Below are 15,177 nucleotides of genomic sequence, written 5' to 3'. Positions count from 1 at the left end.
TTCACTAATATCTGAATAACTGAAATATTATTTCAAATTATCCTGCTGAAACAAACAAAAAACATGTTTCATTTCTGAAAAGTTCTCTGGCTATATAACTTCCCCCTCCTAACAGTTTGATTTAATTCTTAGCAGCCACTGTTCATACCAAAATCAGAAGTCCTCAAGCACTAGAACATGACATATGACGTCATGATTTTTAAGATATTTCAGCATATCTTTCAGATACTGTGGGATTTCTTCAAAAGATCATCTTGTTAAGATAGACACTACTCAGATTTCTGATAATAAGTGATATAGTCCCTTACCACTAAATATTAATATTGTTCTTTGATTTTTTTTAAAGTTTATTTATTTAAGAGAGAGTGAGAGAGGGAGAGCGAGAGAGAGCACGTTGTCAGTGCAGAGCCAGACTCGTGAGGTCATGACCTGGGATGAAATCAAGAATCAGACACTTAACTGCCTGAGCCACCCAGACACAGCACCTTTCTTCAATCTTAACGGGCCATACTCTATTGGACTTTTTGCCCATTGAAGTCATTCTTTTGTGTTAAAAATCTGTCAATAATGGCTGTGGGTGACACAATCAGAGCAAAGTTCTAAGAGATCCCTTAGAATCTCTATAGGCTTTTAAAAATGCATCTATTTAAGTTGCTGGATAAAGTTTCTTAAAAGTCAAGCATTCTATTTTCCAAAAGGAAATGAAAGGTGATGAACCACCCAGTTACTCCACAAAGATTGTCTTCTGGGGTCCCCAAAAACACATTCTGTCAGAACACCTAGTTCTGTTCAAATTTTGCCTGATGAGAAAGTCCACATGATGCTGGTGTCATAATCTACTGAAAGGAAAAGCTGTAAGTATTATTAATGTCCCCTGGAGGCTCCTGGTTGAGAACTTTGATACAGAGTTAAATCACTGTATTGAAGATATTGCTCTGATATTTATAATTCACTGCATAATTATACTGAGGTGCTAAATAACGATTGTGCTTGTATCTGGAGGTTTTGAGAACAGAGAGCAGGTATGTTTTATGAAAAAATATTAAAGCAGTTTTAGACACAAAGCAGATAATTAACAAAGTATACTAGGTTCAAATAATAGGTACAGAGATGTGCTATACCTACAAATAAAGGCCTCTAAATTAGGACATAAAAAAAGAAAATCATTTCTCATAAGATTTTTGATGGTAAATTGACCTTTCTTACTGTCTTTAGCTTTGGTTAACATTAAAAATATAAGCCTCAACATATACTAACCGGTCCTCAGAGCTGGAATAAATGCAGCCCCTAGAGGGCTCATGGTGTAGGTAAAAGAATACTAGAATCCAGTCAAGCAATCTGGCTTTTAGTCTCAACTCATCACTGAGTAGATAAATTTGTAACCTTAAGCAGGTCACATCACCTCACTGAGCCTTATGCTCCTTACCTGAAAAGGAGGGGATTAGACCAGATGGTATTTTGTCTCTTTCAGCTTTGACATTTTCTAATTCTATAAATGCCAGCTTGTAGATAAGAAATATAAATAAGACAATGAACTAACTGTATTATACATTTCATGGCTTTGGATGCTTCAGAACTGGAACCCAGGATTAAGCCAGAGACAAACAATCACAATTCAAGTCCCTGTGGCACAGGTCAGTTTACCTTGCAGTGCAGGGGCTGACTGTGTCTGGGTTTTGGAAAGAGCAGACAGAATGCTCTCTGGGGTGATCTCCACCTTTGAGAGGATATTTGCCAGAGGATTGTGAGATGTTGTAGGGGCAGGTGCAGGTGTTTTCAGGCCAGTGCTGAGGTTGCTGGGACTTGTAGGAGTTCCTGGAGAAGGTCTTGATGCAGGACTGACCCCTGGTGGCAGAAAGATTAACTCAAGAAAATGCGGTTCGAAATGACCATTAAATTCACAATAACTTTCCACTCACTCAAACCAGTTTGGTATGTTTAACAGGAATGCTTCTGTGACAGATCCACAAATAGGGCATATCATGGCTTGTACAAAGGAAAAAATATGAAAATTATATTAAAATCTGCTCCTGTCTACTTTGAACACCCCTAAAGTAAACAAGTACTTTCAGATGTATTTTTTAGTTTTGAGAGCCAAAAGAGACTTAGGGAACCTACTTCTTTTCTTTCTACCAAATGGCATCAACACCACAGAATCTTGTAGGTGCTCAGTAAATATTGCTGGCTCATTATGATCAGAGCCATTCCAATTGTGTAACTCAACCCACTGCATAATTCTATGTGATTAATAAATTATTTGCTTTTGAAAAGGCCTTTAAAATGAGATCATATAAGCAACTTCCTTTACATCTTTATATTTTATTTATTTTTTTAAGCAAGTTCCATGCCCAACATGGGGCTTGAACACATAACCTTGAGATCAAGAGTCCCATGCTCCACCAACTGAGCCAGCCAGGTGCTCCTACATCTTTATATTTTAAAACACTGTGTTAATTTTTAATTCAGAAAAAAAAAGGGTATATAATAAAAAAAAGAATAATTTTTGAATGACAAAAATATGAATAGGTAGATATTTCACAAAGAAAAAGAAAAATGAAAAAGTTTTTATCACATTGTTAATCAAAAAAATGTAAATTAAAACAAGTTACTTTTTTTTTTTTTTTTTTTTTTTTAAGTAATCTCTATACTCAATGTAGGGCTTCAACGCATGACCCTGAGATCAAGAGTTGCATGCTTGAGGTACCAGGCTTGATTCAGTTGGTGGAGTGTGTGACTTGATCTCAGGGTTGTGGGTTTGAGTCCCACATTGGATGTAGAGATTACTTAAAAGGAACTACATGCTCTACTGACTGAGCCAGTCAGGCACCCCAAAACAAATGACTTTTAAGACTGAATTTGACAAAGATTAAAATAAAACAAAATAGTGCTGGAGAGGCTGAGAAACAAAGGGAACTTTCATGTGCTTGGTACATAAAATAGTACATTTTTGGTGATCATTTTAGTATAACATGAAAAGATTAAAAACCTGTATGTTGGCTGGGGGGGAGAGGGGAAAATGGGTGATGGGCATCGAGGAGGGCACTTGTTGGGATGAGCACTGGGTGTTGTATGTAAGCGATGAATCATGGGAATCTACCCCCAAAACCAAGAGCACACTGTACAAACTGTATGTTAGCCAACTTGACAATAAATTATATTAAAAAAACAAACAAACTGTATGGGTTTTTTTGGTCTTTATATGAGAAATATAAATTTAAGTTTTTATAAAGAAATTAAGTAATTGGGATTTTCTTCAAAATTATCAAGATTGGGTAAGGCACAGCAGAAACCAGAGTGGCCATGTGTTTCTACTGTTGAAGATGAATGATGTGTACACAAAGGTGCTCTACTTGTGTGTATTTTCATTAACATTTCCATTAAGGAAAGAAAAAGCCCTATATACTCATCAACCATTTAGGAAAGGTTGTGCATAGATTTTAGCATCAAGGTGGTTCATTATAGTATTCTTTAAAACAGTGAAAAATTACAAAAATATCAGATGTCTAGTAATAAAGGCTCAGATAAGTTCATATACAATATGCTTCAATTATTGAAAGAAAAATTATTACAAATATTTAATCTGCCAAAACATTCACAGACACACACACACACACTGGTAAAGTTAGACACAACTAGTGTCTTTCAGGGTAGTAGGGTTGCAGGTTATGTATTTTATTCCCTTGTTTTATTTTTCTATAATGACCATGTATTCGTTTTTCGACTTAAAAAAATCACTGTTAATTTAAGGAAAAAAAGCAACAAAAAACCCAGACTGATGATGGTTCAATTAGAAAGATGAAAATAAGCCTTTTATCTTCTTTATGCAGCTTACTTACCAGTATTTTTCATGACTGATGTCAGGCTACTAAGGATGGAACTGATCTTTGCCAGATCCACATTAGCCAGGTTTGGCAAAGCCAGTGCTGGAGAAGGGGACAGAAGAGAAGTATTCACAGGCTTTGGAAGAGGGGGCGTTGCTGTCATGGTCACAGGCACTGGGGTACACGAAGAGGCCTTGGAGATACTTTCTGTTGGCTTTGTGGGTACAGAAGTGGAAGCAGCGGACTTCTCCGCAGGTTTTTCCTTCCTGTCCTCTACTGTTTAAAGAAAAGAGGTGAGACTGCATTACTGCTTTCCAGACTTGACTTCCAGTATGAAATGTGTCCTAATATATCTGGATTTGGGGGTATAAAGCACAATGCTTTAGAGAAAAATCATTCACTCACTTCATCATTTTTACATAAGCCATACTCTTTATGTTGCTTCTCTCCTTCAACACCTGCTTAAAATAAATTTCCCAAATTCATTTTTTATCTTTTTAAAGATTTATTTGCATTTTCTTAGTATTTGTGTATTAAATTTGTACATTTCTGCGATCATGTTATTTGGCACACATGTGTTCTTTTAGTTACAATATTGATAGTCATAAATTACCCTGTCTTTTCTTTTCCATTAACCTGAGAGCTTTCTAAGACATAGAAACTTATGCATTAAATCCAACAAAACTCCAACTGCCTAACAAGAATGATTATAAAGCTTGGGATGTCAGAGAAACAATGCACCAATCCAGGTTAATTTTGTTTGTGTGCATGTGTATATGTTAGTTAGAATGTATGTAATCTCTACACCCAACATGGGGCTGGAACTCCAGACCCCAAGATCAAGAGTCACATGCTCTTCTGACTGAGCCAGCCAGGTACTGGAAAGACTGGGAGACTTTTTTTTTTTTTTTTTTTTAAAGTAATCTCCTCACTCGGTGTGGAGCTCGAACTCACCACTCCAAGATCAACAGACACGCCTACTGACTGAGCCAGCCAGGGGCATGGCTTTGGAATCTTGGAAGGTCAAGAGTATAAGTGTCCCTCCTTCTAGAACAGTGCTGTTCAACAGAAATGTAATTCAAGCCCCACATGTAAGTTTAGCTTTTCTAATGGCCACATTAGAAAAAAAAGTAGAGGGGTGTTGGGGTGGCTCAGTTGGTTAAGCGTCCAACTCTTAGATTTCAGCTCGGGTCATGTTCTCACAGTTTTCAGCTGAGTTCAAGCCCTCCATTGGGATAGGCTCTGAGCCTGCTTGGAATTCATTCTTTCTCTCTCAAAATAAATATAAACAGACTTAAAAAAAAGGGAGAAACAAGTAAAATTAACTTTAATTATATATTTTACCTAAGCATCTCTCAAATATTTTCATTCCGTTATAAATATAAAAATTATTGGGGCGCCTGGGTGGCTCAGTCCGTTAAGCGTCCGACTTTGGTTCAGGCCATGATCTCACGGTCCGTGAGTTTGAGCCCCGCGTTGGGCTCTGTGCTGACAGCTCAGAGCTTGGAGCCTGCTTCGGATTCTGTGTCTCCCTCTCTCTCTGACCCTCCCCCGTTCATGCTCTCTCTCTGTTTCAAAAATAAATAAACATTAAAAAAAAAATTTAAAAACATAAATATAAAAATTATTGAGATATTTTCATTTTGGGTACTAAGTTTTCAGAATCCAGTGTGTATCTTTTTTAAAAAAAATATTTATTTTTGAGTGGGGCAGGCAGGGAAGGGCAGAGAGCTACGGTGGAAGAGAATCCAAAGTGGGCTCCACACTGACAGCAGAGAGCCCGATGCAGGGCTTGAACCCATAAACCATGAGATCATGACCTGAGTTGAAACCAAGAGTTGGATGCTTAACTGACTGAGCCACCCAGGTGCCCCCTTCCCCAGTAAGTACCTTTAAATTAGAGTACATCTCAAGTTGGACAAGCCACATTTCAAATGCTCAACAGCCACAAGTAAGTAGCTAGTGGCTACCATATTGAACAGAACAGATCTTGAGCAATGATTCTTAGCCCATGTGGCATACCAAATCCTAAACCGGGATAATGATACACTGCTGTTCTAATTTAATCTTGCTGCTCTTTTTTTTTTTTTTAATATTTATTAAAAATTTTTTTTTTAATGTTTATTACTGAGAGACAGAGCATGAAAGGAGGAGGGGCAGAGACAGAGAGGGAGACACAGAATCAGAAGCAGGCTCCAGGCTCTGAGCTGTCAGCACAGAGCCCGAAGCAGGGCTCGAGATCATGACCTGAGCTGAAGTCTGATGATTAACCGACTGAGCCACCCAGAGGCCCCCAATGTTTATTTATTTTTGAGAGAGAGAGAGAGAGAGAGCATGCGCGCGCATGCGCGCGCGCAATTGGGGGAGGGGCAGAGAGAGAGAGAGAGACACAGAATCCAAAGCAGACTCTAGGCTCTGAGCTGTCAGCACAGAGCCTGATGCAGGGCTAGAACTCACGAACCACAAGATCATGACCTGAGCCGAAGTTGGCCGCTCAACTGACTGAGCCACCCAGGCACCCCTAATCTTGCTGCTCTTAATACTAGCTTGTGATAGATTCGTTGGTGGGAAAAGAAAATACGTAAGGAACAAGGTGCCCTTTAATCACATAAAGGACATACCAATGATTTTTGACCCATCATCTTCCACATCTGAGAGTTCCATGTCTTCCACATCACGATTATCTGTCACAGGCTCAGGTGTGGCAGACTTTTCACTCTCCATGGCTGGTGACTGGGATTCCTCACCTCCCATTCCCTGAAAAGGAGACTCAGAACCAGTTGGAGAAGGAGCATCCATGCTTGGGGAAGGGACTGGTGATTCTTCAGGATCAGGAAGGGTTGACTTCAATTGATCCAGCTTCTTCTTTAAATTGTTCACTCGATTAGCAAAAGTTTTGTATGCCTAAAAGAGAAAAAGAAGAGTTACTCTTCTGAGAAAAGGACTAAGATATTACTATTTTGACTTTGACCAGATTTCCTCATTATTATTAACTATAGCACTGGTACAAAACAAACAAAAAAAAACCCAGGGCACCTGGGTTGTTCAGTCAGTTAAGTGTTTGACTTCTCAGGTCATGATCTCACGGTTCGGGAGTTTGAGCCCCACATCGGGCTCTCTGCTGTCAGCACAGAGCCTGCTTGGGATCTTCTGTACCCCCTTCTGTTTACCTTTCCCCTACTCATGCGAATACACTCTCTCAAAAATAAATAAACATTGAAAAACAAAATAAAAAACAAATCTGTCAATCATGGAGTAGTTTCCAGTCTCTGCTTTTTTCCTTAAATGAATATTATCATCCATATAGTTGCCCAAGCTAGAAACTTTGAGGCTATCTGTACTTAATCTTCCCTTGCTCTTTTCTATCCATTTTACCAAACCAATATTTATTGAGAGTTTAAATGTGCTGGCCAATCTTCTAGGTACTGGAGACACAGTAATGACTAAGAAGATAGACAAAAATCAAATCCATAAAGTACTACAGCCTGGGAGGTCAAACAGTGTGGACTTTTTTAAGAATAAACTTTTGAGGGGTGCCTGGGTGGCTTACTTGGTAATGTGTCTGACTTTGGCTCAGGTCATGATCTCACAGTTTGTGAGTTCGAGCCCCATGTCAGGCTCTGTGCTGACAGCTCAGAGCCTAGAGCCTGGAGCCTGGAGCCTGTCTCGAATTCTGTGTCTCCCCCTCTCTCTGCCCTTCCCCCCCCCCCCATGCTGTCTCTCCTTCAAAAATAAACATTAAAAGGCATTGGTGGTATAGTGGGGAGCATAGCTGCCTTACAAAAATAAATAAACATTAAAAAAATTAAAGAAAAAAAGAAACTTTTGATTTTATTATTATTTTTAAGTTTATTTTTATTTATTTTGAGAGAGAGATAGAGAGTAAGCACGAAAGGGGGAGAGAAAGAGAGAGAATACCAAGCAGGCTCCATGCTGTCAGCGCAGAGCCCAATGTGGGGCTCGAAAATCATGAACCATGAGATTATGACCTCAGACAAAGTCAAGAGTCAGATACTTAACCGAATGAGCCACCCAGGTGTCCCTAAACTTTTGATTTTAAAAGTTTTAGGTAGGGGCGCCTGGGTGGCGCAGTCGGTTAAGCGTCCGACTTCAGCCAGGTCACGATCTCGCGGTCCGGGAGTTCGAGCCCCGCGTCAGGCTCTGGGCTGATGGCTCAGAGCCTGGAGCCTGTTTCCGATTCTGTGCTTCTCTCTCTCTCTGCCCCTCCCCCGTTCATGCTCTGTCTCTCTCTGTCCCGAAAATAAATAAACGTTGAAAAAAAAAATTTAATAAAAAAAAAACTTTTAGGTATAAAAAATTACTATAAAGATTATACAGGGAGTTCCCAATTTTCCCTTTTACTAACCTCTAATATTAGTATGATACATTTGTCACAATTAATGAACTGATTTTGATAATTATTAACTTAAGTCCATATACTTCATGTAGATATCCTCAATTTTTAAATAATTTTTTTAATGTTTATTTTTGAGAGAGAGACAGAGCATGAGTGGAGGGACAGGGGAAGAGCAGAGAGAGGGGAGAGACAGATTCTGAAGCAGGCTCTAGGCCAGGAGCTGTCAGCAGGATGAGAGCCCAGGATGGGGCTTGAACTCACGAATTGTGAGATCATGACCCGAGCTGAAGCTGGATGCTTAACCGACTGAGCCACCCAGGCGCCCCTCCTCAGTGTTTATCTAATATCCTTTTCCTGTTCCAAGATCCATGCAGGATACTACAGTACACTTAGTAGTCATGTCTTCTTAGGCTTTTCTGTAAGTTTGTTAGATTTTCCTTGTTTTTGATGACCTTGACGGTTTTGAGGAGTATTGGTCAGGTATTTTGTAGACTGTCCCTCAAGTAAGATTTGCCTGATGTTTTCCTTCTGATTAGACTGGGATTATAGGTTTTTCGGAGGAAGACCACAGAGGTAAAGCACTATTATCACCGTGTCATATCAAGGGTACAAAAATCAATATAATGTGCCATTGTTGATGTTAACCTTTATCACCTGGCTTAAATTCTATTGCTCTAATTATCTTAATACCAATACCCTAAAATTGTCTTTTTCTTTTGTTAAGACTCTTGGACCATTAGATTGTGAGATCACTTTGGTAGATTGAACAAGAAATATTTCTTTGAGAGAGAGAGAGAGAGAGAACGCAACCATGTGCATGTGCCTGTGTGCAAGCAAGGGAGGGGCAGAGGAAGAGGGAGAGAATCCTAAGCAGGCTCCACACCCAGTGTGGAGCCCAAGGTGCAGATGGGCCTCACAAACCATGAGATCATGACCTGAACCGAGATCAAGAGTCAGACGTTTAGCTGAGCCACCCAGGTGCCCCAAGGAGCATTATTTAAAAAAAATTTTTTAACGTTGATTTATTCTTGAGAGAGAGACAGAGTGCGAAGGGGGAGGAGCAGAGGGAGAGGGAGACACAGAATCCGAAGCAGGCTCCAGGCTCTGAGCTGTTAACACAGAACCTGATGCAGTGCAGGGCTCGAACTCACAAACTATGAGATCATGACTCGAGCCGCAGTCGGGCACCTGATCAACTGAGCCACCCAGGCGCCCCTTTTTAAAAAAAAAAAAAAGAAATGGAACAGAAAAGAACGTGCTAGAGTTGAGCTTTTGCTTCTGGATATACCTGAGTAGCCTGCAGTGGAGCAGTGCTCCCACCAAGAACAACTAGGACAGCCACACAGACACATGCATGCGCACACACACATTTCAGTGTGCTGGAGAGTGCTGAGAACACCAAACCTTAAGTGACAAACCCCATCGCATGAATCTGTGAGAAAAGTCAAGCTGGCGTTCTGCAGCTGCCTTTTCTCTCAGGGTTCCGCTGATTTTGGCGAACCAGGCGAAAGGACAAGGCAGAGGGCCACTATTAAATATGAAGAAAAAAAGCAGAACTTTTTTTTTTTTTTTTAATTTTTTTCAACGTTTATTTATTTTTTTTGGGACAGAGAGAGACAGAGCATGAACGGGGGAGGGGCAGAGAGAGAGGGAGACACAGAATCGGAAACAGGCTCCAGGTTCCGAGCCATCAGCCCAGAGCCCGACGCGGGGCTCGAACTCACGGACCGCGAGATCGTGACCTGGCTGAAGTCGGACGCTTAACCAACTGCGTCACCCAGGCGCCCCAAAAAAGCAGAACTTTTAACAGTCTTGTTGATTTGTACACCTAAAAATTAGAGACTTGAAAGGCCAAGATTCTGGTGAAAGAGAAGGGACAGAAATGGCTCAACAATATGCTGTTTTTTCCCCATTAAGATATTTGCTAAATTCCGAAGAAGAGGGAATTAAGAAGCCAAACAGAAAACTTTGAAAAGAGTAGTTTAACACAATCTCATGGTGGTGAGGAGACAAGGATTAGAGTTCAAATCCTGCAACAGAGGAGGGGCCCTAGTGATAACGTCAGCCTCTCAGTGGGGAAACTCTATGTCCTAGAAGCTGGGAAGAACCAGAAGATGACAAAGTTGTGCTCAAACTGCAATTCAGCCCAAGTCAGTTCAGTTTCAGACTGGATTAATACAATCAGTTCTCACAATACCCACCTAGTGAAGGACAGGGTTTATCCTCTCCGGAGAAAGAAAAGTCATCTAGAGACTATAAATACTTTCACATACAATGTTAGCACTCAACACAAAATTAGCCAGCATGCCAAGACATAGGACTAAATGACCTAAAAGAAAAAAGACACTAGAAACAGACTCATAACAGGTGAAGCCAATATTGGAATTATCTGACCAAAACCAAATAATTGTTTCACATGTTTGAGAAAATAGAGATAAATCCCATCTTGAACACTTTAGTCCAAAATCTGTTAGCTGTAGCTAAAGAGAGAGACTGGGTAGCCTAAAGTAAGATAATGGAGGCAAAATGGGAGAGGAGTACGTGTGCATGGCAGGAAGGCACTGCTTGGGATGCTGAGGCCTAGCCAAGACACAGAGAAAGCTTTGGGCTTTGGGCTCAAAGAGGTAGATGAGGAGGGATATATGTGCTGGAAGTCTGGCTACACACAGGGATGGATCAAGTGAGTGATTATGTTGAAAATAAGGGGGATAAGGTTTTGTATTGTTAGAAAAAACAATTATAGGGGCACCTCGGTGGCTCAGTCAATTAAGCATCCGACTTCAGCTCAGGTCATGATCTCATGGCTTGTGAGCATGAGCCCCGTGTTTGGGTCTGTGCTGACAGCTCAGAGCCTGGAGCCTGTTTCAGATTTTGTGTCTGCCCCTCTCTCTCCCCCTCCCATGCTCCCACTCTGTCTCTCAAAAATAAATAAACATGAAAAAAAAAAAAAAAAACAGAAAAGAAAAAGAAAAAGCAATTACAAATGGGGAAAGGGAGAACACTAGAATAAATCCTGTGGTGTTGGATTGGGATTGGAGAGAAAAATGTGAACTCATGGTTTCCAATATATATAGGCAGATACAGAAATTACATACAAACATTGATTTCCCATCTCTGTAGGAAATGGTCTGGAAGCTGTGATATCCCAACATCAATGAGTACACCTAGTACTCAGATCTTGGTTTCTAAATAGTTTTTCATAAAAAGGAATGCAGGCTCCTTGGTAAATGACTGATTCCAGGGCCTGGCAGAAAATGCAAGATAGGGTGGAACACCTCATTCCAAAAGTAATGAAATGCTCAAAAAAATGATAGGGACATGTAAAAGAACACAGAAAGCAGCCTGAAAGGAGCTCCCACTGGCCAAATCTGGTTCAATTTGAACATCACAATAATTATTGGTAGTAATAAATTAAAACATTGAATAAATAAGAGTCTAATAGTCCATAATGACTAAATACATGAATAAATTGAAGGTTTAATGATGAATAAGATATTTATTACATAGTTTCAAAATACCTCCCCATAAAACACTAATTATTACTTTCCCAGGGTTGTGGTAATAAAGTACCACAAATTAGATGGCTTAAAACAACAGAAATGTATTGTCTCCTAATTCTGGTGGGTAGAAGTCCAAAATCAAGCTGTCAGCAGGGGTATCCTTCCTTCGAGACTGGCCAGAATCCTTCCTTACCTTTTCCTTACTTCTGGTGGTAGCCATCCACCCTTGATGCCCCTTGGCTTGCAGCTGCATCACTACAGTTATCTGTTTTGGTTGTCATATGATGTTCTCTGTGTGTTGTCTGTATCCAAATTTCCTTCTTATAAGGACGCAAGTTATATTGCATTAAGGCCCACCCTAATGACCTCAACTTAATTTGGTTATATCTGCAAAGACCCTATTTCTTTCTTTCTTTTTTTAAATTTTTTTCAATGTTTATTTATTTTTGAGAGAGAGGAAGACAGAGTGCAAGCAGGGGAGGGGCAGAAAGAGAAGGAGACACAGAATCTGAAGCAGGCTCCAGGCTCTGAGCTGTCAGCACAGAGCCCGATGCAGGGCTCGAACTCACAGAAGGCGAGATCATGACCTGAGCCAAAGTCGGATGCTCAACCGACTGAGTTACTCAGACGCCCCTAAAGACCCTACTTCTAAGTAAGGTCACATTCATGTATATTAGGAATTAGGGCTTCAACATCTTTTTGGAGTACACAATTCAATCCATAGCACTTACCAAGTGAAAACTTTTCAATGGACAAGCCTGGAAGACACTACATTAACAAGATATCAAAAGAAATATAACAGGTAGTGCAAGACATCAAACTTGTGTGATGAGAAGAATACAATCAATTATGTGATATTCCTATTAAAGATGAGTAACATAAATCTGATCACACACAAAAAAATCACATAAATCCCAACGGGGAAAAATGAACTATTGGGACCTCATCAAAATAAAAGCATCTGCACAGCGAAAACAATCAGCGAGACTAAAAGGCAACTGATGGAATGGGAGAAGATATTTGCAAATGACATATCAGATAAAGGGTTAGTATCCAAAATCTATATAGAACTTATCAAACTCAACACCCAAAGAACAAATAATCCAGTGAAGAAAATGGGCAAAAGACACTGAATAGACACTACTCCAAAGAAGACATCCATTTGGCTAACAGACATATGAAAATATGTTCAACATCACTCATTATCAGGGAAATACACATTAAAATGACAATGAGATACCACCTCACACGTGTCAGAATGACTAACATGAACAACTCAGGCAACAACAGATGTTGGCAAGGATGCAGAGAAAGAGGATCTCTTTTGCACTGCTGCTGGGAATGCAAACTGGTGCAGCCACTCTGGAAAACAGTATGGAGGTTCCTCAAAAGGTAAAAATAGAATTACTCTACGACCCAGCAATTGCACTACTAGGTATTTATCCAAAGGATACAGGTGTCCTATTTTGAAGGGGCACATGCACCCCAATGTTTATAGCAGCACTATCGACAACAGCCCAAGTGTGGAAAGAGCCCAAATGTCTATCAATGGATGAATGGATAAAGAAGATGTGGTATATATATATATATATATATATATATATATATATATATATATACACACACACACACACACACACAATGGAGTATTACTCAGCAATCAAAAAGAATGAAATCTTGCCATGTGCAACTACGTGGATGGAACTGTAGGTTCCATGCTAAGTGAAATTAGAGAAAGACAAATATCATATGACTTCACTCATATGTGGAATTTAAGATTCAAAACAGATGAACATAAGGGAAGGGAAGCAAAAATAATATAAAAACAAGGAGGGGGACAAAACATAAGACTCTTAAATACAGAGAACAAACTGAGGGTTGCTGGAGGGGTTGTGGGTAGGGGGATGGGCTAAATGGTTAAGGGGCATTGAGGAAGACACTTGTTGGGATAAGGACTGGGTGTTACACATAGGGGATGAATCACTGGATTCTACTCCTGAAATCATTATTGCACTCTATGCTAATTAACTTGGATGTAAATTAAAAATCAGTCAATCAATCTCAACTGGGGTACACTGTACAAAATATTTTGACTTATAATCTTCAAACATATTTAGAACATGAAAACCAAGGAAAAGAGAGAGGAATTGTTTTAGATCAAAGGAAAATAAAAATGCAATAAATGCAATATTATTCTGGACAGGATCTTTTGCCATAAAAACTGGTCATCTGAATAGGGTTTAAGTATTATATAATAATGGTATGTCAATGTATCAATTAATTTCCTGATTAAATGGCTATACTTTACATTTATAAAGGAGAATATAATTGTCTGGCAGGAAAACACAAATGAAAATATTTGGGGGTGATGGGACGTCACCAACTTAGTTTCAAATGATTCTCGAAAAAAAATGTCTTCATAATGTACTTAAGATGTTTACAAGTACAAGAATGTTTCAAATTTTTAAACAGAATGAAAAACTGAAAGATAAAGATGAAGAAAAAAGATCAGCAGAATTTTACCAGAAAATCAAATTCTCTCTAAAAAGAAATGGGGGGGGGGGCGGTGATGATGGGAGGAAAAAAAAATCAAATGGTGATTCTAGAACTGAACAAGTCAACTAAATAAAACTAATAGGTGGGTTTAACAACAGATAAGATTCAACAGAAGAGAATTAATGAATTAGAAGACTGGTTAATAGAAAATATCTAAAAGGAAGCACTAAAGAGAAAAAGGATGGAAAATACAGAAAGGAACATAAAAAAACATTTGGAACACAGAAAGGAACATAATAAAGCTCAGTGATGAGATCTAATATACATGTTAATAGAGCTCCAGAAGGAGAGGAGAGAGAACAGAATAGAAACAATACTTGAGCAGATAACAGTCTAGAATTTCCCAAAGTCTGTGAAAAACATCAAGCAGTTTGCTATGGGGGTGTGACCCTCCAGAATCATACGTTGAAGTCCTAACCCTATACACCTCCACATGTGACGTTATGTTAAAGTCTTTACAGAGGTAATTAAATTAAAATGAGGTCATTAGCATGGGCCCCAATCCTTATAGTAAGAGGAAATCTGGACACAGACACACACTCAGAAAAGACCATGTGAAGAGATACTGGGAGAAAATGGCCATCTGAGCTGTGCTGACTGCTCAGAGCCTGGAGCCTGTGTCGGATTCTGTGCCTCCCTCTCTCTGACCCTCTTCCGCTCATGCTGTCTCTCTCTTAAAAAATAAACATTAAAAAAAAAAAGTATAAACTATATAAAATATATGTAAGTAAAACAGATAACAGCACAAAGGCCTGGGGGGAAGGGAATCCTACTATTTTAAGGGTCTTACATTAAATATGAAACAATAGGATATTAATTTAAGATATAATAATAAGCTAATGTTAAATTAAGATAATTAAGTTTAAGGAAATGTTAGGAACGTATATTGAATCCCTAGAGCAAACACTGAGAGAGTGAGAGGAAGATAGGGAGGAGAGAGGGA

At 39.4% G+C, this 15,177-nt stretch overlaps 1 protein-coding gene across 10 annotated transcripts in view; it reads right to left on the bottom strand.

Annotated features, from left to right (window-relative positions):
* Window positions 1–15,177, bottom strand: part of RPRD2 (regulation of nuclear pre-mRNA domain containing 2) — a 106,503-nt gene that overhangs the window by 11,830 nt on the left and 79,496 nt on the right. For all 10 annotated transcript variants that reach the window (XM_045479038.1, XM_045479037.1, XM_045479043.1 and 7 more), the window contains 3 exons: window positions 6,443–6,725; window positions 3,837–4,097; window positions 1,645–1,845 (listed from right to left, as the gene is read on the bottom strand). In XM_045479038.1, the coding sequence (XP_045334994.1) occupies window positions 1,645–1,845; window positions 3,837–4,097; window positions 6,443–6,725 (745 nt within the window). The remainder of the gene's footprint in view (window positions 1–1,644; window positions 1,846–3,836; window positions 4,098–6,442; window positions 6,726–15,177) is intronic.

Source organism: Leopardus geoffroyi, chromosome C1 (assembly GCF_018350155.1).
Source record: "Leopardus geoffroyi isolate Oge1 chromosome C1, O.geoffroyi_Oge1_pat1.0, whole genome shotgun sequence".
Taxonomy (NCBI): Eukaryota; Metazoa; Chordata; class Mammalia; order Carnivora; family Felidae; genus Leopardus; species Leopardus geoffroyi.
This window is presented reverse-complemented; position numbering and strand designations above follow the sequence as displayed.